General features: G+C 37.3%; 5 protein-coding genes across 6 annotated transcripts; 2 read left to right on the forward strand and 3 right to left on the reverse strand.

Moving 5' to 3' along the window:
• Positions 1–139: 139 nt before the first annotated feature.
• Rpp25 (ribonuclease P protein subunit Rpp25) lies at positions 140–23,790 on the forward strand. Its single transcript, XM_067350503.1, has 8 exons — positions 140–294; positions 384–552; positions 622–724; positions 21,640–21,776; positions 21,845–22,023; positions 22,081–22,179; positions 22,336–22,535; positions 22,756–23,790. Exons 4-8 carry the CDS (start codon positions 21,642–21,644, stop codon positions 22,782–22,784), a joined length of 642 nt encoding a protein of 213 aa, XP_067206604.1. The 5' UTR covers positions 140–294; positions 384–552; positions 622–724; positions 21,640–21,641; the 3' UTR covers positions 22,785–23,790.
• On the forward strand, positions 884–2,206 carry LOC136996848 (peptidyl-prolyl cis-trans isomerase H). Its single transcript, XM_067350515.1, has one exon. The coding sequence runs from the start codon at positions 1,262–1,264 to the stop codon at positions 1,814–1,816; it is 555 nt and encodes a 184-aa protein (XP_067206616.1). The 5' UTR covers positions 884–1,261; the 3' UTR covers positions 1,817–2,206.
• LOC105673962 (tyrosine decarboxylase-like) lies at positions 3,115–8,064 on the reverse strand. 2 transcript variants are annotated; one of them, XR_010888739.1, is made up of 5 exons: positions 7,868–8,003; positions 6,760–6,983; positions 4,270–5,714; positions 3,931–4,112; positions 3,115–3,308 (listed from the first exon to the last, which is right to left on the reverse strand). XR_010888739.1 is itself a non-coding variant. In XM_012369969.2 (4 exons), exons 2-4 carry the CDS (start codon positions 6,958–6,960, stop codon positions 4,106–4,108), a joined length of 1,653 nt encoding a protein of 550 aa, XP_012225392.2. In that variant the 5' UTR covers positions 6,961–6,983; positions 7,868–8,064; the 3' UTR covers positions 3,115–4,105. The 2 variants fall into 2 exon arrangements, 1 of the variants encoding a protein (XP_012225392.2); XM_012369969.2 differs by having other exon boundaries at positions 3,115–4,112; positions 7,868–8,064.
• On the reverse strand, positions 10,355–17,325 carry LOC105673960 (aromatic-L-amino-acid decarboxylase-like). The gene is made up of 14 exons (XM_012369968.2): positions 17,223–17,325; positions 15,812–16,043; positions 15,484–15,597; positions 15,235–15,286; positions 15,072–15,142; positions 14,637–14,879; positions 13,756–13,881; positions 13,424–13,662; positions 13,087–13,261; positions 12,837–13,002; positions 12,514–12,566; positions 12,235–12,431; positions 12,054–12,131; positions 10,355–11,246 (listed from the first exon to the last, which is right to left on the reverse strand). The coding sequence occupies exons 2-14, from the start codon at positions 16,010–16,012 to the stop codon at positions 11,108–11,110; spliced, it is 1,854 nt and encodes a 617-aa protein (XP_012225391.1). The 5' UTR covers positions 16,013–16,043; positions 17,223–17,325; the 3' UTR covers positions 10,355–11,107.
• On the reverse strand, positions 22,895–26,428 carry Mob4 (MOB kinase activator 4). The gene is made up of 4 exons (XM_012369980.2): positions 26,287–26,428; positions 25,354–25,727; positions 25,069–25,203; positions 22,895–24,975 (listed from the first exon to the last, which is right to left on the reverse strand). Exons 1-4 carry the CDS (start codon positions 26,344–26,346, stop codon positions 24,879–24,881), a joined length of 666 nt encoding a protein of 221 aa, XP_012225403.1. The 5' UTR covers positions 26,347–26,428; the 3' UTR covers positions 22,895–24,878.
• Positions 26,429–26,910: the final 482 nt, after the last annotated feature.

Consider the following 26,910-nt stretch of genomic DNA (forward strand, 5'->3'; position numbering starts at 1 on the left):
AAATAATCAATTTTTAATCACTAATTATATTTTATATAGTCATCCACAAATATTTTGTATCTGTAAAGAAACATTTTTCTTTCAGAATTTTTAAACACATCAAAATTGTAAGAACAAACTTTTAAAAAAATGTTATATTTTTCAGGTGAAAAATAAAGAAATTCAGTCAGTTTGCATCTAAAGCCAAAATCACACCGCCCTCTTTATTTTCTAGGGACAAATATAGCGCTAGACAAAATCTAGAAGAAAACACTTTTCTATTGGATATCGAACGTTTTACGTCGGACATTGAAGGTAGTGTGAATTTTACATAATATAAAGCGTTTTTATATTGAACATGTGATTGGTCGATTTTTCTATATAATTCTATGCAATTTATGCAGCTATTTGAATCTAGATTTTTAAATTATTACGGAAAGAAATGAAAAGTAGGAGTGAAACAAACTATGGAAAGATGACTAACAAATAGATCATTCTCCGAAACTTTCATGAGAAAATGTCACGGAAATATTACAAAGAACAGGAATCACGCAAAGCCACGTGATTTCACTGGTAATAAGAATAATGTATAAACGTATGTAGTTTTTCGTAAACAATTGCTTTAACTTGAGATTTTTTCAGAACGTTTGCCGTTGCCGAGTCTCTGCGAGAATACTTTCGGAAGAAAATCTGCGTCGCATCACTATCTAATTATCGAGATTTGTCACAGTCTCCGTTAAGTAAGGTAAGTAAATCGAAATAAGCGCCACTACGACGCATTTAAAATATAATATATTTTTGGCACAAATTGCAACGCATTTACTCAACTTTGCCTTATTAATTACTTATCAATGACATTCGAACACATGTATGACTTTCTTAATTATTGAGAAAATTGAGCATAGTTAACCTCTATTTCTCACATTGGCTTTATACTGCTACTCTCGTGGTCTTCAGTCGCGGCGTCATCGAAAAACGCGTTCAAGTTGAAATATATCTTCATTGTTGTGCAATATAATACGAAACATATTTCTTATTGCTGTTGTTGCTTTTAAACATCAATCGTCGATCTTTTGCGCGAATTGTACGCTGCAGACTAAACTTTCTAAAAAAAGTTAACTTGAAATCGCACGCCGCACATTGAGGTTATGTTTGTTGACACTTTACGACTTGGAAAGACTATCTTTCTCTGACACATTTATTCAGAGTGAATTAAACATTTTGAAATCTCCAAAAGTGACAATTGTAAGAAGTACTGCAAAAAGAAGCATTATACGCAAGCATGCCTACTTGGAATCAGATTCAAGCTCAGCTACGAAATCCCAACAACCCGGTCGTCTTCTTCGATGTGTCGGTGGGCACCACAGAAATAGGCAGAATGATTTTCGAGCTATTCGAAGATGTTTGTCCTAAAACGTCTGAAAATTTCCGGCAATTCTGCACTGGTGAATATAGGAAGGATGGAGTTCCATTGGGCTTTAAGGGTGCTATTTTTCATAGAGTTATCAAGGACTTTATGATACAAGGTGGTGATTTCGTCAACGGCGACGGCACTGGGGTGCTCAGCATATACAGCGGTGGAACTTTTCCAGATGAAAACTTTACCTTGAAACATGACTCTCCCGGATTGTTATCTATGGCAAATAGTGGCAAGGATACCAATGGCTGTCAGTTCTTCATCACGTGTGCCAAATGTAACTTTCTGGATGGTAAACACGTTGTGTTTGGCAGAGTAATCGATGGTCTTCTTGTCATGAGAAAAGTGGAAAATGTTCCTACTGGACCAAATAATAAGCCAAAGATTCCAGTGACTATATCTCAGTGCGGACAGATGTAGTTATAATTTTATTTACTTAGACTTATATGAACTCATTCTGATATAATGTATTTGCATCTATTTTTCTTGCAGAAAATACAATAAAAATATTTTTTATAACATATACAGAATGTTTACAGTTTAAATTATATGTAAAAATATAATTATTTCTACAATTACAATAATTATATATACAATATTTTTGTATTTTATTTAACATATGTGATTTTGAACTTTTATTTTAGTCTTACAATAATCTTATAATGACTATTCTTATAAAGCTCTCAAAGTGGAATATGTGTGACAATCTATATAAATGACCAATTATGTGCTGTATTAATTTTCTTTTTTATCGATTTTACATATCTCTTCAATGTATGTCTATCATTTATATAAAATTTATATATGTCATTTACTTTGTTTTGCATTAATTAAATTTTCCCTTAGATTATTATTTCTGTAAGAAATAAAATAGATATTGACAAATTACATACTAAAATAGGTAAGAAATATACACAATCAAAGAATCAAACATTGTGTTAAGAAATATTTTGTTACTAGCATATTTGGAAAATTGTAAATTTATTATGTTTAACGTGTGTGAATTTTTAGCAGCTGACAATGAATATATTTTTGGCTTTAAGGAATTTTATTAAAGAGTAAATGCTTAAAAAATTTACATATTTTTTAATTATCAAGCAGGCGAATGAAAGGAAACTGTGTTCTTACCAACTTTAACTTTATTACAACGTTTGTACATATGAAATAAATATTTTATAATCGTTCTACGTATCATGTTGATGAATATTTATCGGGATTTCTCCAATATTAGCTTTAAAAATTAAAATTAATTTTTACAAATCGGAATAAATTATCGGAATTATTCACGTGACAAACCTATACGTATATCTATATAATCGTATCAGTATCGACCCGACGAGACCGTAAATTTATCAATCTAAAATGTATAAATTTGTAATTATGTTAGTTTCTCCAAATATATCATTTCCGCACTTATATATTTCTTATAATAAGAATTATCTACAACTATTTTTTAAATTGAAATCTATTTTTATTGGTCGATTTGTGACGTCGATCATGCAATTATGCGATCTCAATTGTACGAATTAACACATTGACTATGTCGACGTGTTTGAGATTTTAGTGCAATTTTATTTCACTATAATCTCAAAGCTATCGTATACTTGTTCAGTTATTAATTGTTTCGCAATTTTGGGAATTTGTTCTTATGGATTATTATTGAGTATCACATTATTTATCATGACTGCTCAATTTTTAATCGATAACGACACAACATTAAGCAATACATTTTCACTGATTAATATTTTTCTCTTCTAATTGAGATGAAAATTAAAAACTTGTATCACATATCCAAAATTCTCTTCTCCCATCGTGGTTCCGACTGTAGTCAGCGAGAGAAAATACACGCAGTTCTGACACGCAGTACATACTGGGATCAGCATAGCCGTTCGCTGTTAATCCACGCGTAAATCTATTGAGATCGATACACTTTAATTAACCACCAGCATTTTATATAAAACTATTAGAGTCTGTGCGTACATCGGCAGTCATTAGTACGTACAGTATTACATATGTACATCGATTTTCATCTCTCTATCGCCTATACAGACATATTATATATCAAAATAAATCACGACTACGTTAATTATGTGCGCAGTCGCCTCTAAAACCCATTTTAGACCATTTATAATTCAGGACAGAATTTGTACGCGTGAATTCTATCTGCGGCTTTAATAAAAATGTCTCTTTGTATAAAAATTTAATTTTAATGCAAATAAAAAGAAAAAAATCTTGTATAATATTGATAAAATTTTTTTAGACCATAACTGGACTATGTAAATTTCATAATTAGTCATTTTATCAATTAAATTGGATTCTGTCACGAATTACAGACCGTTTAAAATGCGTTTAGGAATCTCACACTTCATTACAAAATTTGGCTTGATATTGCCATTAACACACAGTTTGTAGCCATGAAGAATCGCGCTCGAGAGAATATATACGGCTGATAATCACCGTGCACGGTCGAGCGATCGTCTCGAATGGCTTCCAACAAACTTGATCGGAAACGAATGACTTGGCTAAACACTTACGTAACGATGTCATCGGTGATAGCCGGTCTTTATCGACAATCCGACCTCGGGAATCAGTAAATTGACGACGGCGGGCCGTCGGAATTCCGCATCACACGGCCGTGTAGCGAGGGCCCTTTTTATTATTATCATCTACGTCGTCCCGAGTCGGCGCCGGGGACCGTCATCGACATCGTCACGATCTGAAACAATATCCCACCAATCGTCGTCAAGCTCACGGCAACTTACAGATTGTTTAAAATTTGGAAATTTTGGAACCCAAGGAAAGAGCATTTTATTCGAAGATCTTTATTATATTTAGAACGAAAAAGATGAAGAAATCACAGGAGAAGAAATTACCTGCCGTAACGATCGTCGTCGATGGTGTCGACCTGTGAATTATCGTCGACGACCATGATGGGCGTCGCGCCGTCGTGCAGACTGGACTTGGAAATGGATCTCTTGTAAGCGTCTCTGGTGACGCTGCGAGTGAAGCTGAACTTGCGGACGAGCTTTTTGTCCAATGCGGCCGGGCTCTTCGGACCCTTCGCCCGATACTCGTCCTCCGTGCCCTCGTAATGTGCCAGCATCACCTCCGTCGCGTGCTCCTCGATCACGTTTATGGCATAATCAATGTCCTCCTCGGTCGCATCCTCCTTCGTCACACAGAAGCGCAAGATGTACTTGCCCATCACGCGCGCCGGTATCATGTGCAGCCGACCGGACGCATTGATGTTCGCCAGCAGCTCTTGATTCATCTCCTCGCTTTCCTTCAGCCGGAAGCACACGAGGCCGACTCGCACGTCGTTCAAGATCTCGAAGCGCCTATCCTTTTTCATGAGCGCCTCGAACCGCTTCGCTAGCCTGATGTGATTTCTGATATACTTTTGCAAACCACTGATGCCGTACGATCTCAGGACAAACCAGAGTTTGAGCGCGCGGAATCGCCGGCTGAGCGGGATGCCCCAGTGACGGTAGTCGATCGACTCGCCCGAACGGGCGTGCTGAAGGTAAAGCGGATCAACGATCAGCGCCGACGTGAGCTTCACGCGATTACGCACCCACAGACAGGAGCAGTCGAAGTTCACCAGCAGCCACTTGTTGGGATTTGTATTGAAGGAATCGGCATGCTCGATACCGGCCATGAACGGCCGCATCTCCGGGCAGATGAAGGCGTTGCCGGCGTAAGCGCCGTCCACGTGCAGCCAGATGTTGGGATGCAGCTTGCACACCGGCCCGATCTCCACGAGGTTGTCGAAGGCGCAGGAGCCGGTTGTGCCTAAAGTGGTGGATACGTAGAACGGCACCAGGCCGTTCGCCACGTCCTCCCGAATGGCGATTTCGAGTCGCTTGCCGCGCAGAGAGGCCTTGTCATCCGGCTCGAGCACCCGCAGCTTCACCAGACTGATCATCGCCGCTTTCTCCACGCACGAATGCGACTCGGTGGAGCAGTAGGCCACCAATCGCGGCAAGAACGCCGAGTCTTCCTTGTTCGGCTCCTGCTCCTTCAGCGTCTTGATCGCCTGCGTGCGCGCCGCTAGCATCGTAACCAGGATACACTCGGACGCCGAACCCTGAATCACGCCGCCGCCGCTCTTCAGCTCCGACAGGAACTCAGCCGGCAGGTCGATCGCCTTCGCGTACCAATCCAGGACGATGGTTTCCAGCTCGGTGCAGGCCGGGCTGGCCGCCCACGAGAAACCGATGCAGCCGATCGCGTCCGACAGCAGGTCGCCCAGGATTGACGGGAACGAGTTCCCGGACGGGAAGTAGGCGTGGAATCGCGGATGCTGCCAGTGAGTGATCTGAAGAAAGACAATTGTTTCCTCGTACAGACGCGCGCGGGTGCACCAGGCAACCTACTTTTATGTCCTGAAATTGATTTATCCGCGCGGAGAAAGAATGGGACGGAACGGCGTGGAATGAACGGCGGAAGTGTCGAGTCGACGGCGGCGACTTTCATTGTCACTGCGATAACGTTGCCGTTACATCAGAGAGGAACTTGGCGCGGACATTTGTGAAAAAGTCGTATGTCACGACGTCATTCTCGAGCGGCGTTGTATCCATCGGAAGCGAAGATCGGCACGTTGTGACGCTGTCGGTGTCCTTCAATTTCGCAACCGACTGATTGCCCGGCTGGTGATACACTCGCCGCTACGAAAATTATTTTTAAACATTTCCTTTTTCCCACCATATTTGACAATTTTGATGTACGGATTCCTTGTCTTTCCCTAAATCTTAAGTTAAACCTGATAACATTGAGTGATATTTGATTTTCACCGACAAATATCCGTTTATCAAATCTCTTTTTAAATTTTAAGCATAATTTAACTGAATTCTGATCGAAAATTTTAAACGTTAGATCCCGAAAAAATATCCCAATTATTTTGTGCTATTATTATTATTATTGTGCTATTATTATCATTATTATTATACTTTTATTATTAGTTTGAACTGTCTTTTGCACTCGTATGAGGTTTACATAATACGCGTTGCATCACACAAACGTTTTACGTCATGTATATCGGGCCGACCTTAACTTTTCTCCAAGTTTTTCTGAAAGAGCGCACCTCTGAAAGAACCCGCGTCGCAAAATGTATCGCGCGACGCATCATCTCGAGCATATACATCACGCAATTAGTTTTTTGGACCGCCGATACAGAAGAAACGGCACGGAGAACGATGAAAAGTTTTTAATCCGTCCCTTTTTTTCTCTCTCTTTCACGTGCGCGAAACATTATTTATATCGGAAAGGGGGGTTGAAATCAATGGCAAAGTGAGGGAGAGAAGGGGGATCGATAATCGCGGAGCGGAGCCCGGCTGCGGACTTCGCCGGCGATGGCAACTCACTCCGGGCATTATTTTGCCGTCGACGTCCCTCATGATGGCGTCCCACGATTCCGGCTTGACCGGCGCCTCTTTGGGCAGCAGGGGCCTCAGGTAGCCGGGATCGACGCCAGCCGTCACCCTCTTGCCCTCCAACGTGCGTATGTACTCGCAGATGTACTCGATCATTTCCTTACCGCGCACGCGGAACTCATCGATGTTCATGATGCCGGAGTGTGCCCCTCTCACTGGAATGCAACGATTTTCGTTCGGAAAGGCGCGTTAGGGCGCACGCTTAATTAACCGCGTACACGTACACCGCGTGTGCGATCGTGAATTTTTTTTATTTCTAAACGTTTCGATCAGCGCGCCGACGCGCCCATCACCGTCATTATCCTCCTATGTTCGTCTTTGAAAAACAGGATCAATTTTTCCGCGCTTCTGCGAGGACACTTCGCGGCGTATTAATTCTTTCGAGCAAAAGGAAATGTACGATCGGCGTACGCGGCTAATAATAGTACGCGAAAGTACGACGAGAGTAACTTCGTGGGATGCTTGCGTGTCGAATTAATTACACACGAGGTATCATGTCATAAATATTACGGAAACGCGGCTTCAAGCGAGCAATAACCGTATAAATTCTATTAACTTTGTATTAATTATGTGTATGTAATGAAAACCTAAATTTTCTGCAGCAACTTTAGATCTGTCATATTTTCTGGTCTCAAAATCTAAAGACGATAATAATTAGCTTTTAGATCAATTATATCATTTTTTCTATTATAAATTATTTTCACAGCCATCTCATTCATATCTTTTTCTAATAAACAAAATTTATATAATTTTGTTCACGCGTAAACAGATATGAATTTTGAGACGCAATTGTTAAGAAGTTGAAGCGGATCAAAGCTATCGAATCGTTTTGACGTAGTCTGCCGATACATTTTCTTACTGCTACCATTCGAAAAATTGCTACATTTTACCAGAAAATCAACTTCCTATATTTTTCTTACGTAAACAAATACAGATTTGTAATTTAAAGTGTGAATTTGAAAAAAAAGCGCAATTTTGAAGAAAGTCGAAGCAGCGAGTGGCGAACGACGACGTTGAAGAGTTTTGTCGGTACACTCACGTTTTGTTTCCGCTACCGTTCGAAAAATCGCTCCACTTTGGCGGAAAATCGGCTCCTCTCGGTCGCGTGAATCTTCCCTCGCGTGAATCCGTTCTCGTAACTCGAGTGCCGCGCGATTTTCCCTTGCACGTATCGAACATTTGCCGCGAGCCACGTCAGACGAGAGACTAGTAGCACCTGCCGAAGCGCTGGTCAGTTTTATGCGCGCCTCGGCTCCGTACGCCTCTTCTATCACGCAGATAAAATTAAGGTGGAGAGAGAAGAGGCTGGGGAGAGAAAGCGCAATAAAATATATTTTCTTAACGAATAAAGATTAATTACAAACAATTGATCATCGAAAACAATGATTCTCCGATCGCGATATCGTTTTGTGAGGACATTCTTAAAGATCGCAGTGATTCTTCATCAATCCGAACAACTTAACTTCAAATTATTCTTTAATTCCGATGTGAAATTGCAAGTACAAGTATCAACGCGTGAATATCATTTAAAGTTCAAAATTGGAGAAAAAGGATAAAATTAATTTGTACTTATACTGTGTTATATTTCTACATACAAAAAATTCAAAGAAAAGTATTTTTTCTCGGTCAGAAACAGAATTTAATAGATGAAAATTAATCAGTTTTCCTGCAAGTTAGAATTATTGCTCGTCTCATGTTCTGAATGGAAATTATATTAAAATTGATTAATGTTATAATACAAATATTAATTATCAATCAGGAATTAATTTACCGGACGTCTTGCAAGGTATTTAATTTTTTTCGTACAACACATAATATTACATTATTGCACATGATATATTATTATAAACATACTCCTGAAATGAATTTTTTGAAACGTATATTTTCAACACTATTTTTTTACTTTTTAAATTAATAATATTGTATTTCTTATTTATACTTCGGTTGTGAGTGATTTACAAGCTGATATTTAATGCTATAAAGCGAAGCCAGCTTCCCTTTTACACGCAATTTAAAATCAATAGCGAAACAAATATTTTTATTACTGGCACAGCGAATTTTGCAGTGATCATGTCATTTTCATCGTGGAGTCGATTCTTCTTAAGTTGATCCCACGTAAGATAGCTTCTTCCTCCTAACGCGATGTATCCTTAATCGATCATTGCAAATACAATAGAAAAATTCGGAAGCCGGTATGGCAAGCCCAGCATCAATGGCTGTGGCTATCGCTATAGCGGGGTCGCCGTTTGAATAAACGCCCCGTACAGTGCGCGGTGCTCCGCGCACGGGGTAAATTCTTCCCCACCAATCCACTGCCCCCTTCGGCTCCTCTCTTCTCACCGTTTTATAAATAGACATTTACTCTTCACCTACATTTACAACACACCCCGTGGAAGCGGTGACAGGTCACCGCTCAATCTTCGTAACACAGACACACACATACACATATACACACCGCCGATCACAGCTCGTTTTCTCGTCGCCACCTTCACGCATGGTCTACTCGCGTCCGGCGTTTTTCGAATTGGATCCCTCCCACGATCCCGGTAGAGCTTCGATGCCCGTGAACGCGTGAGAAGTAATTAAAACCGGGCTTGCGGTGTTCGGTGGTCATCTCTTTCGCGCGCGTCGCTCGCATTATAACGGCTATTGCGACGAAATTAGCAAACCCTAAAGCTGGCGATTATATACACAAAGTATAACAATATCTGACTATCGAATCCTACAATTTCTTTGAAATTGATTTTTTTTTAATCACATCAAAGACATCGATAAGAAAGACATCAAACATTGATAATTTTTAAAATTAGGGAAGTTTTCTCAATTCTTTAATTAAAGTGTGTGTTTTAATTTATTTTATTATCTTGAAACTTGTCGTGAAACTTGTTAAACTATTTTCTTATGAACATAAACTTTATTTTGTTAAACTGTCTTTAGCGAAGATGAAACAATTCTAAAATAACAATAATCATTACATATAGTTTCCAATTTTTATGAATTGTTTCATGTGTTGACATACAACGGATTATCAGACGTGTATAGAAAACGCGTAAATAATTGATCGCAGGGTGAATTGCATGTTTGCAACTTTTTCATTCGTACCTGTCTATACCTCGCAGCTTTACATAAACTAATTTGTTCGCTTATGGTTTAACTTTTATTATTTGAATATAATACAAGACAATCAATTGTGTTGGCGTTATTTATATTATTTTTGCACTCATGATATCATTGGACGATTTTTCTCAAGCATTTTTAACTAATATCTTCAAGTAACTTTTTGTATGCTTTGCTACATTTTTGTTCAAATTTATTTAATTTAAAACTAAATACATTGTTTTTAACTTTTTTTCATATATTAGGAAATCCTGTCATAAAACATTTAAAAATTGAAGGTTTTTTTTTTTAAATATAAATATCTAAAGAATATCTTAAAGATTTTGAAGAGATATTATAAATCTTAAACGTCTTTTAAGTATTTTTTTGAAGTTTATGTGTTTCGGGGATTTAAAAGAAGCGATACATGATTGAGACTGAAACGTATTTAATTTCTTATCGAATAAAACATACGACGGGGCAATTTCGGCGGCATCTCATTGTATCCATCGGTGAGCAATTTTGCACAATTATTCTCCGTTCAAGCCCATTTTAGACGATTTGTAACCACGCAGAATTTGCAGCAAAATTCTATGTATGTAAATTTGCTACATTATATTGTACATTAATATTGTACATTGGCCGAGAATGAAAATCATATTCATAAGATTAGAATTTAATTTTTATTTATGAACGAAAAATACGTGCTAGATAATACAGATTTAACAATTATAATTCACGATTTAAGACTTATATAGTTTGCAATAATATTTTGGAGCCAAAGATATATAATATTCTAATTGAAATAATTTTCTTGTGTGCTTTAATTATTGATACGCTCGTATATAATCATAATTTGAGATTAATTGGGCATAAAAGTCTTTTCCTATTTATAACTATATTTACAATATGACACATAAAATTATGGGAAGTTATATAAATATAAAGAATTATTTGCCAAATTATAAGTTGAGCTAAGATGGGCTTGCATATCGAGATCGGCAGTATCAATTCTCGAACGTGAAGTGATAGCTAGCGAATTCTCCTTGATTTGCTTTCTTGGAGCACGCAATGGGGTGCATTTCGGAGCGCAAGGAGTCATCCGTCGCGATTGTCATTATCAGAGGACTCCTCGGAAAGAGATTGCGCCAAGAAAAGAAAAAAAAGAATCGATGTAACGCGATTACGCCCGGCCATTGGGCGACCTGCCGCGCGACGGCGAAGCGGACGGAGATGGCTCCGGACTGCAGCCGTTGCTGCTACCGCGGCGGCTGCCGGTACCGCCGGCTTTCAGACGCACCATGGTGTCCAAATGGCGAAACCTGTGCGTAAAAAATTCAAGAAAGTGTGATAAAAGTATATTTACAGCGATAATTAACAGGATGATTTTACTGTGCGGTGAAATTTTGACGTGTAGATGTTTTGATTCACATTTTTAGATGTCAATTTTTTTCGTAAATGTTCACTTTTTCAAACAACCTTTTGTTACATATCGAATTTTTATCTAAAATTTCTTATTACTTATAATACAATAGATTTATGTACTTAAAGGAGACAAGTATAAATTAAAATTAAAACGGGCATTCTTCCATCGCAGTTGATAGAAGGAAAATCGATCGAACGCACGTTCGTATCAACACGTCCCGACCTTTGTACTCTGGTTTTGACCGTTCTGAAATGGACACGTATTTCAATGGATTCGAATGTCATTATAATAGCGATCGATATACCGGTGACGATAAAGGGAAAGGAGTGCACTATTTGTCTCTGTGAATAATAGTGACAGTCGTCATATCGACATTGTTTTACATTGCATTGCATTGCCGTCCATATTAAGGCTCAGTGTCAGACAAAAGATTCAAAAATTTTGTATGTCCAAACTGTTGGACTAGTTCAAAGCAAAAAAATTAGCATTTATAGTTCGGTTTTGATTTTTTGCATTTTTTTCACGAAGAACCGTTCTTTAATAAATCGGACGCGCTGAATACGAATTGCGTTTCGTTGACGAAGCTCACGCTTTAAAAGCAAAAGTATTTTTTTTTTATATTTTCAAGTTATTTTAAAATTTAAATTAAAAATATTTAATCTGGAAATCTATAATTTATAATATTTAGATGAAAGAAAAGTACCTGAGCGACAATTCACTTGTATCAGCAGCTTCTTTCGCCTGCATGAGATACGCGAGCGGCCAGGATATCCAAGATTTCCTAAGTAAAGAAAATTTAATATACTTATTCTGAATATGCGCGGCTGGAGAATTTAATTCCAGCAGATTATTTGTTGTAATAGAATCAAATATGATTATCTTACACGCCGGATTGAGTATTCGATCCGATACCGCCGATCGTTGCCTGCGTATCGAGCTTGGCTCCTGTCCTGTTCGGGGTTTTTGTGAATCCTGGCTGAATCGCAGGATCAGACACCATGCGCACGAAGAAAGACCTCCTTTGCTCCAAGGTGGCCTTTCTCTTCTTCTCGCGAATATCCGCCAACTCGTCCATTACGTCCTAACATACAAATGCGCGATAATATGTGCAATATTCTATTTTCGATAATGCGTATTAAAAAAATGATTATGTTTCAACTTACGTTGAACTCCAACAATTCGGCTAGATAGTCCGTTATAATGCTCCATGCTGCGTCTTAAAGAATTAATTACAGAATTAATTCAAGATGGTGCAGATATATTTCTTTAAATAAAAGATATAAAAAAATTCTAGAATATATAGAATATGTAAAAGCAATACATTTTACATGAAATTTCTTAAACATTTTGCGGATAATATATTTAAAAATAGATCCAATTCGTAATCGTGAAAAAAATGTTTTACGTAAAGAAGCTTAAGAATAAAATGTTCTCTGAAGCACAGCGTAGATCTTAAAATTAAAGACGAGTGTAAAAAATAATTTACCAACATCTCTGGCAGTTGCATTAGGCGCAGCGAGTGCGAAACGTATTGTGTAGCGTTGATTGACTCGAGCCGGGATCATATGTATCTTTCCCGAGTCGTTAATAGTGCTCAATAATTTCTGATTCAATTTATCGCTGCCTTTAGCGCGGAAGCACACCAAGCCTAGCTGTAATGAAATTGATTAATCGATATGACGGAAGGCAAATATGCTATATTGAATAATATAATATAACCGGAGAAATTCTCTTACCACGACATCATTGCAAACTTCGAATCTAGAATCCTTTCTGACAAGTGTTTCGAATCTTTTAGCGAGTTTCACGTGATTTCGGATGTAGACCTGCAGCCCAGATATTCCGTAACTCCTCATTACGAACCACAGTTTTAATGAGCGGAATCGTCTGCTCAGCGCTATGCTCCAGTGTCTGTTAAAGAATAATTAAGTGTTTAGCGTGTAATTATTAAGATATTATTATTAGTTTAGCACTTTTTAGCATTTTTTTACGGATAACACTTTGGAAGAAAATCACACAGTGAATTAAGAGCGCAGTTTCGATACTTTTGTTAAATTAATTGACTGATATCACCGATAATCTATAGCCGTATCCGCGTGCGTGTGTTGGAGATACAACGGGTCTACGACAAGCGCGCTCGTAAGCTTAAATCTGTCGCGAACCCAAAGGCAGGAGCAATCGAAATTTGTCAGTAGGAATTTGTTGGTGTTAGTATTGAAGGAATCGGCGTATTCGATGCCGGCCATCAGGTATTTTAATTCTGGACAGATAAAAGCATTTCCGGCGTAAGCGGCGTCAACGTGCAGCCAGATCTGCAACAAAGGTTTTAATTAGAAAAGAAAAGATTAAATATGGTTGATGAAAAAAGCAAATTTTTTAAAATCATACATAGCGTTAAATCTCACCCCGGGATATTTTTTACAAACTGGACCAATTTCTCTAAGATTGTCGAACGAACAACAGGCGGTTGTGCCGAGAGTCGTTGAGACGAAAAAGGGAACATAGCCTTCGGCTGTATCACTCTCGATTGCCTATAAATTAATCAAAACTCGGTGAAACTTGGACGGAAAAGTGATAAAAATATTTACATCAATACGATATTAACATATTTCGTGCCGAACCACTTTTACATGATTTTCCAATCAGGCCGCGTGTATCACCGATGGCCCATTTATTATTTGAGCTCAAAATGTATATTTTATAATAAATTGAAAATTGAAAAATGTATCATTATCAAAATAAAAAGACATTTTACAAAATGCAGTGTAGAAAAAAAGGAATAAATTATGAAATGTTTTATAATAATGTATTTGTTTAGACTTGAAATATTAAACGACCTGAATGGAAAATTCAGAGTGGGCCATCGGTGATACGCGCGGCACGTGTTAAACATTTATTTTAAAATATTATATTAAATGTAATAACATTTTTTATTTCCTTAATTTCCATTAGCACATTATTTTTTATTAAGCATGCATGAAGTCCATATAAATTTTATTCATCATAATTAAACCGTTATATAATTGGTGACAGAATTAGAGATAGGAATCTCTTTATAATTTTATGTTACAGAAAATATTTGAAAAATCGAGATACACAAAGCACATCAATAATATAAAATTTCTCATATGTCTTCTATATTGCGCGGCGCCTAAAATTATAAATAATATTCTACCTCGAATTCTGTCGCGAATCGTAGATTATTTTTCTGTTTTAATTAATACAGATTTTTAGAGGGCACTCTTATAACATTACGTCATTGTAGCGATACATCATTCGAACGCACTTGCCGCAACGTCTCTCCGCGAAGTACGCTCTTCTCGTCGGGCTCGAGAATACGCAGTTTGACGAAGCATATCATAGCGTCCTTCTCGACGGAGCTATGACTTTCCCGGCTGCAATATGCCATCAGCTTGCCGAGCAGCGCGGTCTCGTCCAAATGTGCATGTGCGGGAGATTCCTTGAGCCTTGCAATTGCTTGTGCCCGCGCGGCCAGCATGCATACGAGAATGCATTCCGATGCCGAGCCCTATATATATAGTTTCGTTAATCGACCTTTGACATTCGCGCACTTCCAAGATTCTGCATGTTATAAATTTCGACAAGTTGCGAGCAGTACGTTCAATATTAATTTTTTTTTAAACTCAAAAGGACATAGTTTTAGAGTAGAACACTTTATATTATTTATTCTGAATACGTAAAAAAAACTAAACTCCCATGCCTGTATAACGCCTCCGCCTTTACTGCCCTCGCTGAAGTACAGGAAGTCCGTCGGCAATCCCATAGCTTTGCCTGCAATTCAGAAAGATGATGCATTACCGCGTAAATCAATCATTTGCAAAGTTGTTCAATTATTCTGACGAAATATCACAGGGGTGAATTACCGAACCAGTCGCAGACTATCGTCTCCAATTCCGTGCAGGCCGGGCTAGCCGCCTAAAACAAATAAAATTCCATTTTGGAGAAGATCGAGTAAATAATTGCGCGCAATCCGTCATGCGAAAGAAAATCGAATCGCTTTCGAATTCGCGCCGCTTTATCGCCCGCGTTGAGTCGCGATTTGTTTAACTACAACTTCGCGCGATATTTGCTTATTGATTCTCAGATGATCTGAAAAAAAATTTCTCACTCACCCAAGAAAATCCAATGCAGCCTATCGCGTCGGATAGCATATCACCTAGGATCGAAGGAAAGGAATTTCCCGCTGGGAAGTAGGCGTGGAATCTTGGATGCTGCCAATGCGTGATCTGAAAGAAGAGTTCATCCGACTCGTAGCAGTCCTTTTACGGTCACTACACTTCTTCGCGCGCGACAAATTTTTCAAATATTTCATTTCGCGGTATTTAATTTCGCTCGTCTTCGCAAGATATCGTCAATCAAGCAAAATTTAATTTGAAGAAAAGACAGGATAATTACTTTCGCATTATTTAATTTCGTGTATTCCTCCTCGCGAATACTCACACCCGGCATGATCTTTGATTCTACGTCCTTCATGATTTCATCCCACGACTCCGGATCGTTCGGCGGCTCCGACGGCAGGAGAGGCCTGAGATAACCGGGACCGATGTCCGGCGTGACTCTCCTGGTATGAATGTCGCTCATGAACTCGCAGATGTAGTCTACCATTTCCTTGCCGCGGATGCGGAACTCTTCAATATCCATGGCGACTTGTTTCAAGCTCGATCCCTTCGCACTGAATTTGAAAACATTGAAATCCGAATTTCTCGCGAAATAATATAAATATTTTGTCTATTTGTCGATATATTTTTCTTAAAGATTTTCGTGCAGTTTTCTCACGTTTACAGATTTATTTATTATATTTTCCAAAAATATTTGCATCTGAATTATTGGTTGACTCTTTACGTTAATAATTTGATTTCAATAACTCGCAGAGATTCTTCAAGCATTGCGCCTCAATTTTCCATTGATCTTATTTTTTCTCAAGGAGTAGTTAGACATCTAATATATATTTTCTATTATTTGATTGTTGATTTATAATTTTTGTGTATCGTAAAAGGAGGTTTATATATAAGCGACATAAGCCTTTTATAACTTGAAATTATACCATTGATGAATTATATGAGATTGTATCCATTATTTTTATTATTTATCTTTGTAGGCAAGAAGAAAGAAACACGCATAAAATGAAAGTTTATTCGAGAAAATTTATTGTGAAAGATAATATTTATATTATGTTATACAATTCCGATGTCTCTCGATAATTGATTAAACTGTAATAACAGTGTTATTATTACAAACAAAAAATAACAGTATTATTATTCGCGCTGCTGTATTGCGAAGTATTGATTACATATTAATATTTATTTAAATTTTTTTATTTAGATCTACATATTCAGATAATTTTATATTATTTAAAATTTTTTAGAAATCTAAATTTGCTTTACAAATTAGACACGCGAAAATATTTTACTATGATTATAGTATTCTTTATTAATTATTGCAAATCAATTTTTTGAAAATTTAATTCCATATTAATAGCTTTTTATTTTATAAATCTATATTCTTTGTCTTTTTTTGTACTTTTTAAATAAGATATGGCCATTGCTATAAACAAATTAGGTGTTTAAGATCTAATTCTCCGAGTTTTACTTTGTTACTTGAGCAGCCCTACGTAAAAAAGAAGTTTGATATTCCCGTTTTGCACATTCTCACACATACTGTCATGATGGCAATATCCGGCTTAGCAATCTCAAGATGAAGACAGTTTGATTAATACTTCTGCACAATAAATTTAAAATAAATCGATTTCGCAGCCGTCACTTTCGCGCACTTTCGTTTTATCGCTTGATCTCGCAATTTTGCAAAATTCGCGGTTTGCCCTGTGCGGAACGCCTCTTTTGCATTCTCCTACCTGTTGCTGATAACAGTGACGTGGTGACAAGAATCGGGATGCACACGAATCCGACTCCGAGCTTACGTCGTCGGATCGGATGACGACTGAACTGAACTGAACTGAACAATCCGGGGCAGTTCGCTACCGCGGATATATGTCGGGGGGCTTCCAGGGCGCAAAATTCCATCGGCGAGTCCTGCGCAAACGCATCCTTCTTCGTCGGGGACTTCTTCGCAATTTCGCGAAAAGACGTGCGCCGCGCTGATTCTCCGCGTCCACCCTCTTCCAGCATAATTGTGTATACGTGTATACGCGTCTGTGTACGTATTCGGCGAAATATCATGGGGTCACGTTATTCTCGACGGGAAATTTTTATACGAAAATTATGCGAATTGACTTGCAAATTGAAGATCCACGCGCGAGCAAAGGGATGAAAGTATTATTTTCTCGAATGTTACAGAAAAATGAAAAATCTGTCCAATGTCTTAAATGTTTTGTGATATTTCACGAAAACGGTGAGGCTTAATAATTCCTTAAATTTTTTATTCTGCTCATACTTCTCTGATGAAATAATTTATTATCGCGCCCAATTAGGATGTAGATTTTCATAAATTTTGCAAAACAGCATGAAACTCACGTTATAAGTATATAAATAATATAAAAAAGTAATAGAAAATTAATGAATGCAATGCAAAAGATATATGCTACTCCTATCTCTCTCGCTAGCAACAGGTAGGAACGCCAATATTACGAGTATCCTTTCCAACATTTTCGAATCATAATAGCCTTATGTAATTTTTTGGTTTTTACCTAAAAACAGTATTTTGCACAACAAATGCTATTAACAAAAATACGTTGTAAAAAAAAATATATATTTTTTTTTACTTGAATTTATTCTGGAGCACAAGTAAATATATGCAAATCTCCGTTCAATCTCTCCCTTAAGATTCCCTGAAGCCCCTAAATATTTCGATTGGCACATAAACCTGTAATATTTAAAGAATCTATCGAGAGGAAAAAGAATCGAGAAAAGTTCGGTAGAAGGGCAGCGGAACTTTATGCGATGAGGAATTTCATTCCGCAGCGCGTGATAGACTCGGAAATATTCATACAATCGTTCGAATCGTTCCGGTTGCCCTCAATCGCCCAGCCGGAAAACTTCTGGAAATCGGCGACGGAGACCGAATCGCCTAACCACTGTGTCCGGTGCAGAACCATCGGGTGGCCTTTTAAACAGATTCTTCGGTCAATTTGAAGCAGGTTTCTTCTCAGCGAGAAATGTCGGAAAAGTTCATCATCAACCTACAACTTCCCGATTCATAATATATCTAAAAAAAAACAATAATAGAGACACTTCTTTTAGAATAAAATCCATCCGGCGTTAACTGAAAAGTGCGGTATAGTTTATCCGTTGGTCTTTTGAAATTCAGCTCGAGAAAAAGCTCTTGATTTTTGCTCACTAATTACTTAGAAACTACTTCGACGTTTGTTCTCCGAAAAAAATTGATTGGCCAATTGACAGAAGGATCTGTGGGTAAAAGGACATCCGGTGGCTCGAGACACCCCGTACAGATGCCTCGTCCACTCGAGTAAATTGGATGCGAGCATTCTCGCGGTTTATTACGACGGAAAAGGCGGGGGTACGTTAGGCATCGTTAAGAGGGTGCCAGACGCAGAAGATGCCCGTTGATTCTCAAAAGGGGATGCTGGTAAGCGTGGAGCGCGGGAGACGTTCGGAAAACCCTTGACCTCTCTTTCTTCTTTCCGCGTTAAGAAATCGAGATATCTACGCGGAACGCGCTGACTTGCGATCGCGCGCGCAGAAGAATCATCATCGAAAATAAGATCCCTCACGTTCCCTGCTGCTGAAATTAGCTGCCGTGCTCGGTATTCGCCGAGTCAATTTGCGCGGTAATTATAGCTCGGGGGAAAGTCAAGCGACTCGAGCGATAATCTAAAAGCATTACGGAATATTCGTCGATTACGACGGAGCGAATAGCCGTAGTGCGGCGCGAGATTGATGGCAACGGAATTAATATAAAGGTTTCAGCGATGATAACGATTACGCGCGTGACGCAATAATTGGGTCACGTTAAAGTTGGAAGCGTTTGTCTCCAAAAACTCGTCGTTATTTCTTTTTATCGAAGGATTCCATCTGACCGAAAGTAAACCTCTGACGAGAAAATTCAGTAAAACTTTAAAGAAGTAATCCGTATGAATTACTATACTTTGATTTTTGTAGAGATAAGTTTGTGGCTTCGAATGAGAGCATTGTTCTGTAATTTTTCAAAAATTTAGTTTCACGCAATCGCCTTTTTAATATCGAGCGATTAATTGCATCTATCGGGAAGATACGCCCCAAGATCTACACCTATTTAGGTCATCAATTAGCGCGAATTCTGGTTAATTGAATTTTCTTTGTCCGCGTTTACATTACGCGGCATTTCAATTTAGAAAGGGACTATTATTAACGGAATTAATTAACGCGTACTGTCGGCGCAATTCGTCCCTCAGAATAAACGTGTCTCTCACAAAACTGCAAGCGTGGAAACAATTTTTTTTTTTTTTTCCTTTAATAAAAGCAACGCGTCTTATTTATTAATTGGATAATAATATTGGACTCTCGTTCATCATTTTATTACATAAAACATTCAAAACCGGACGACTCGTTATGATTCCATGAAGGACCGCACGTGCGAGCCGGATATCAACGAGCGCAAAGGGCACACGTGACGCGTCACAGAGGGCGACTTGCTCTCCAGCGACATTACGTGGATGGTACAACGAACTCCCGGGGCCGGTGATCGCGGACCAGCGACACCGGCGGAATCGGCCCTTTCGCCTCACGCCCTTCAGGGATAAAAACGTTCATAATCCCGGAATGCGGGAGCGACGCGGGGTTGCTTAATAATGCAATATGGCCGTCGGGGCGTCGCGACGCTATGCGGGCTATGCCGCGCATACCACTACTATACACGCCTACGCCTTGAGCCCTCTGCGGCTCCCGCATCCTTCGTGCCTCCCCGTCCCGCTGCCCCATATCGCCGTAGTTTCCTTCGCGGGAACGAGGCCGTCTTCGCGATATACGCCGGCAATCGAATGTTGATTGGAAAATATCGATGGGACTTGCCATCTAGCACCCACCAGCCGGCGGTCCCCTTCTCTCTCTCTCTCTCTCTCTTTCTCTCGCTCTTTCTCCGTTGTCGACGTCGACGGAGAGGATTTTTCCATTGCGGTACGCTCTGGAATTCCGGTGAATTCTATATATATATATATTTTCCGAAGTTGAGACCCTCTTCCCCCTCTTCCGACAGTCACCGATAAAGTCGGTATTAATTGACGAAGATCCTCCCCGAACGATATTGGAGTAATCAAGCGGGAGGACGGTGTCGATAATTCTATTGGAAGAGAAATGATTGATACAAAAATGGTTACTCAAAAGATTGATGGCGTTGCTTTGAATGATTGCCGAGCGGCCAGGATTATTTTTATTTTCTGTCGCCGAAATTACATCACGCTGGGGAACGTAATATGTTTACATCGCAAACTTATGTTTCCTTAATTCTTTTTTATTATCATATTACATAAACAATATTAGTTATATATTGCGCGATATTGTGTTTATTTGTCGGATAATTATAACGTATGTAACGATGCCCTTTTTCGATCAAAATATTTACGGATAAATTTGCCCGCACTTCCGTTCTCCTTCGACCTGCATCTTTGTCCTTTTCCGCCCCGGATAAACGTCACAATCGGTGAAATATTTCTGCGTACGGCTATACAAGGTCGTTCCAAGTTCCATGAATGGTTCCAGAGCGAATGGCACGTCGGCGAAGCGGTGATGCTTTTGAACTGAACCCATGACCTACTGGCAGAGAGAGAGAGAGAGAGAAGAGGACGCGGTGTCTAAACACCGCTGCTACGCTGCTCACTTCGATTTCCAGAACAGCTCAACTATTTCTGAAATTACACCCTCTAACATTATGCTGACCTTATTCGGAAGAAAAGCCTCCCTCGCCTTCGCATACTGAAATCTATAAATCGCATCACGCATAGCGGTTTTAAAACCAAACTTGGTCTACGGTTTCTTTTGAAGTGAGAGACGATTCTTTTTTTAGCGAACTGAACGGCATTAATCGCATAGATTTTTTTGTTGTTTCCTAAAATTAAATATTTTCAACAATTAAAGCTTTAATTGAAATTTTTTTAAAGCAGATTCTGTTGGCATTAAACATAGATAAAACGGGATCGATATCTAAATATAATTAAACAGCTCACAACACCTCCAAACCTTCAACTATAATTAATACAAACTTATATAATTTATTTTGACTTATAAAAAAAGTGAGATCATCAACTTGCGTATTTAAATTATTAGTGTAAAAAATGTAATATTGATAAAATTGTATAACAACTGTTTTTTATGTTTCAGAGATGGGGAAGTCAAAGAAGTCGAAAGAGTTGAAGAGATGGCAGATGAATCTAAAAGAAGAAGATACGATGAAAAACCGGACGGAAAGTGACGAAGTGCCGATAAAGAATTTGCCGGAAAATTTTCTTTGCATGCGCGTAAGTCCCTGCGTTCTCCAGAGTTATAAATTGTTATGCAATTTTATTTATAGAATGCATTCCGATAGGTGAAGAACGGTACCAAGATGAGAAACGTCCTCGACTATGCGTTGAAAAAATTCCCTCATCACGAGAGCGTCGTCTGGACCGGGATCGGACACTGCATAGAAAAAGTCATTTCTTGCGCGGAACTTTTCAAGAGAAAACACGAAGGCCTTCATCAAATTACGAAGTTGCGTTACATCAAGTAAGTTTTGCCAAAACAGGGATCGAAGGAAGCACTTTAACTGTAATTTTATTTCAGGACGAAAAGATCGGAGGAAAATATAGAAGAACAGGAGATTCAATTACCGGAAATTCATATCTTATTGACCAGGGATATTAAGGATACCACTGAGCTTGGGTGAGATTTAATTAATTATAAATATTATTTATAGAATATTTTTATACATAAATTTATTGCAATTTATTTTCATCATAATTTAATTATTAAAATTGCGACTTTTTGAAGATTTTTTGTTTTTCTCACGGTAGTTGATATAAATATATATTTCGTCAGATATCAAGCACCTGGAGATTACGAAGAATTTCCGGAAAAGGAAGACGCAGTGGAGCCGAAAACGAGCACGAGAACAGAAAACGCTAGCAATGCGACTTGCATTGACACTAAGGAATTCGCTACGATGGGACTAAGAATCGGACAGAAGAGGAAAAACAGGCACAATAAAACGGCATCATCCTTCAAGAAAAATAAAACAAGCAAGTCTTGATAATTATCAGTACAAATTAATATTTAGATACATAATAATTTAAATATAAAATTATAGATTTACAGATGTGTGTGATATATAATCAAACCATCAAAAAATCTATCGATAAAACTTGATACGGCAAATTGATACAGCATTTCATAATTGAAATATCTTTTTTTCTTAATTTAACTCTATATTTTCTATTACGTTTTACTTCTTTTCTACAGAGTTCGAGTATTCTTCTCTAATATTTTAAATATAAAAAGGATGCAACAAAATGCAGCTAAAAATGACAACTACAGACTTATAATTTTTAGATATTATTTCATTAATAACAGACAGGTGGAAATGACAAGCATCGGCGAATTATATGTAGAAAGTTTATTTTTCATTAATACAGACAATTTTCACGGAAACAGTCACACGTCATATATATTCCTGCTGTGCAACTACTCGTCACACCTTCGCTGTATTAATACATTATAACTCGAGTTTTTTTGTACTTACAAGTTGTATATACAGTGTTACAATATCCTTCCCATTGCGCCGGATACGGAAAAAGATGTACTAACAATGCATGATTTATCAAAGCCAATATCATTTGTTTAGAATATCGTAGTTGCCAGAAATATTATAGGGCAGTACATACGCCAGTATGTCGAGTATAAACTACGAATCAATTTTTTCATGCAACATTTCTCCTATCTTTCATGATCAAAAGATCCCACGATAAATGCGTGTAAGCATAGTGTTCAGGCGAGAATATTGCAATGAACATTCGTCACCTTTTCTTGTTATAAGATTGAGTTTTTTTAATTGCTATCTCTCTGATTAAAAAACATCACCCTTCTTGCAAACATTATCTATTAAAAAAACACAGTCGTGCTATAATTTTACAGCTGTTATCATAATTTTCAAGCCTGAGGTGAGAGCATTGATAAGGCATCTGCCTATTTTTTTTTTTTTTTTTACATTCTATTAGTTATTTTAGTTTCGGTTTAGCCTTATGTCTAACACGTAAGCAAACGAGCGACCTGTTCAAAATTGGTCGTGATAATACGAAATTTCACAACGGGATAGGAAAGCTTAGCATCCTGCGATTCATATTGCTATACGGAATAAATGTATATATATTATAAATAACAATACTATACCACATTTATCGCTATATCTCTCGTTTCAACGTTTTACAAAGGTCAACTACATGATGATGGCTACTATGGTCACTTTATACTAACATGCTCGTATAATAATGTGTAAAATTCTACATTTGTTTATATAACTTCGCATTTTCTTTATTATGCAAATCGGCAACAAACATTCTCAGAGACCAGTATATCCAGTTCATTAAAAATTTCTGTATAATTGAATCCTATTTTATCGAACTGGTTTGATGTACATATAAAGATTCTCAAAGTTGCATTTGTTTTGTTAAAGAGAAGATAAAAGTATTATAATTGATACAATCTCATGAAATTGCTGTATACTGAAAAATATGGAAATTTTCACGCAAAGCAAATTGTTTTTCCAAATAAATATTGATAAAACCATAAAAATTTAGCAAAATTAACAATAATCATAGTTTTTTTAATATTTATTCCAAAATTTATTGGGTTGATCAGAAAGTTTCTTCGGATTGTTGCCTTTTATTTTACTTGAAAAATCTGAAGAAATTATCTGATCAATTCAATATAAACAATTATTTACTTACATAACTAAATATAAATGTATACATTATAATTTCCCATTATACATGTTTAGCATATAAAGTCTATTATTTTTACAAAAGGAAGCTGTAAAGCATAATTACATGTAGAAATGTCAAAATGTAGAAATACAAGAAACGTTTCCATCGTTATTTAATAACTTCAATACTATAAGGTTAAAAATTTATAACATCCTATTATTTCAATGTAATATATTATAAAAAGTATAACAGACTGAATTATTATATATAGCATGTTTTTTTTTAAGAAACTTTATAATAGTTTTAAAATAAATTCATATATTGTTTGTTTTAAAAACCGCTCAGATCTTAAACACTAAAAATACAAATAAATATGAGAGTTACATTTACCAAGCACGGAAAATATTTCGTGTACATTGATAGTGCTGCACTTATTCATAAAACATTCATCAAGGACGATTTCTGTTTAACCATATTGAAAATGGATAAAAGATTGTAACAAATTCATGCTACTTAAGTATGAGCGAATTTACTGACCTCACTCTTCAAAGATCTTCATTATATGTATACTTGCCATGAAGTATCAGTATGATGCATGAATAGTAGCTTTTTTTACTAAATCTGACAATTCGACTTTGGGCAATACATTCGGGTTGTTAGATCCTATGCTTCGCTTTCCGTGGCACCGTCGCCTTCCATGATAGGTACTATCAAATTATCCTTGGACATCAAATTATATTTTGTCACAAATGCGGTAAATCTGAAACAATGGAAATTGACATGTGGTTCCCGTTATAATACAATAGACTAACTGTCAAAATATTAACAAATATTTTAAGACTGTGCTCACTACCTGCGACAAAGAAATGTTTCATTTTCAAATTCATCAAATATCGTTCTATGATGGAAGTATGCGTGAGAAAAGATTCTATAAACCCTACGGCAAACAGAGCCGAGTTTTGCTACAGAAGATTCCTTGATGCTGATTCTGAAACAAGAATTTATATATATTTCCATCAATTAGATATTTATTTATTATTTTCTAATTATTTATACAGAAATTTATTTATTTAAATTTATTACATTTGTTACATTTATTTAAAAACAATAAATGTAACAAATTATAGCTAAAAAATACCTGCTAGGAAAATACTTGTTGCTGTTAAGTAGACACGCCGCTCCATCCAAAGTGTGTCGAGTGTAATCAATTGCAGGACATTCTTTGGGAGTTTTATGCGCAGCACATAAAAATATCCATTGTTCTGTGGCTGTCATTTGTGTGCATGTTTCAGGATGACATTCTTCTTGTAATCTTACTGCTAAACCATTAAGCTCCATACAGAACTGCCTGAGATGTTCATATTTCCAAACTCCTTCATCATTAGCTTCTGGCATATTAAGTATTAAATCAATATTAGATGGATCTCTTCTGATCATTTGTTGAATATATTGTTGCACAGCCAGTGTGCTATCCATTTCCTCAAACGGTTCATCAGGCCACCTGCTGAAGTCCTAGAGAATAAAATAAAACTTTAAATATAAGCTTTATAAAAATAATTATAGTTACGTCAGTGTCTGAACAATCAATTTTTTCACTATACAGCTCATCATAATATAAAAATAGATACAATATAACATAAAACGCAACTCTGCTTATTTTACTCTGCTACTAATATATTAGAAAATAATTATTAATCAATAAGAGAAATAAATGTTTTGCATTACAAATATGCGATTGTTTGGAGTGATGAAAACAAATATTTTGTCAAATTTATCATGCTTTGATAAAGGTTGAAAAATATGCTATAATTACAAAACATCGTGAAACATCTCGTAAAGGATATTTAAGGGTGTGATCGACTTGGAAAGAATATCATTCTCATAGTGTAAACAGTGTTTCGGTTTATCCCACGGAGTTCATTGATTTTCATCGGTAAAGTGTCAAAGGAGGGAGGAAGTGTCAGAAAGTTTCCGGAGATACGGTCGGCATTGCCATAAATTCGGGCGATCAAATATCGCCTGGGTGCAGGTACAATGTTTTTTTTTATAGAATTAATACGGAGTTAATAACCTCTGCTTTCGTCCCGGGTCTGTTTCTTCGCAGGATTGTAGGTCCGTCCGCCATCTTCATTGTGCCAGTTGTTGCACTCAACCGACCGGTATACACGCTCGATTGGCGAAGTGATTACTCTGGCGTGCTCTGTCACCGAGGAACTCGTCGATAGATACACACCCGCGGACACTGATTCGTCCCACTCCAGATGAGGAGAAAGCCTGAAAGCCTAAAGGTTGCCTAGACTGTAAAAGTCGTCTAAAAATTACGCATGCTCGTTGACACTGCTGTCGAATGAAGATATTTAAATTATATTTTATTCTATTGTATTCTAAAAATTCTCATGTTAATTGTGATTTACGTCTCATTTTTTATTATATGTCTGTTTGATACCGAGTCAGTCTATTGGTACATGGTTTTTTCAGATTTTTAGATCAAATAACCTCAAAATTTTACAACTCTAAGGGTATATTCAGCAAACTTGCATAACCATAATGTATATTTATAAAGAAACTGACCAATCACGTATTTAATGCAATTATGCAAGTTCATGTGAAAATGCCTTAATGTTGCATGATTACTTCAGTAAAAGCGCGCCATAATTCCTCGAATTTGCAGGAGTCAAGTAACTCCATGAAATAT

The sequence above is a fragment of the Linepithema humile genome, chromosome 2 (assembly GCF_040581485.1).
Source record: "Linepithema humile isolate Giens D197 chromosome 2, Lhum_UNIL_v1.0, whole genome shotgun sequence".
NCBI lineage: Eukaryota > Metazoa > Arthropoda > Insecta > Hymenoptera > Formicidae > Linepithema > Linepithema humile.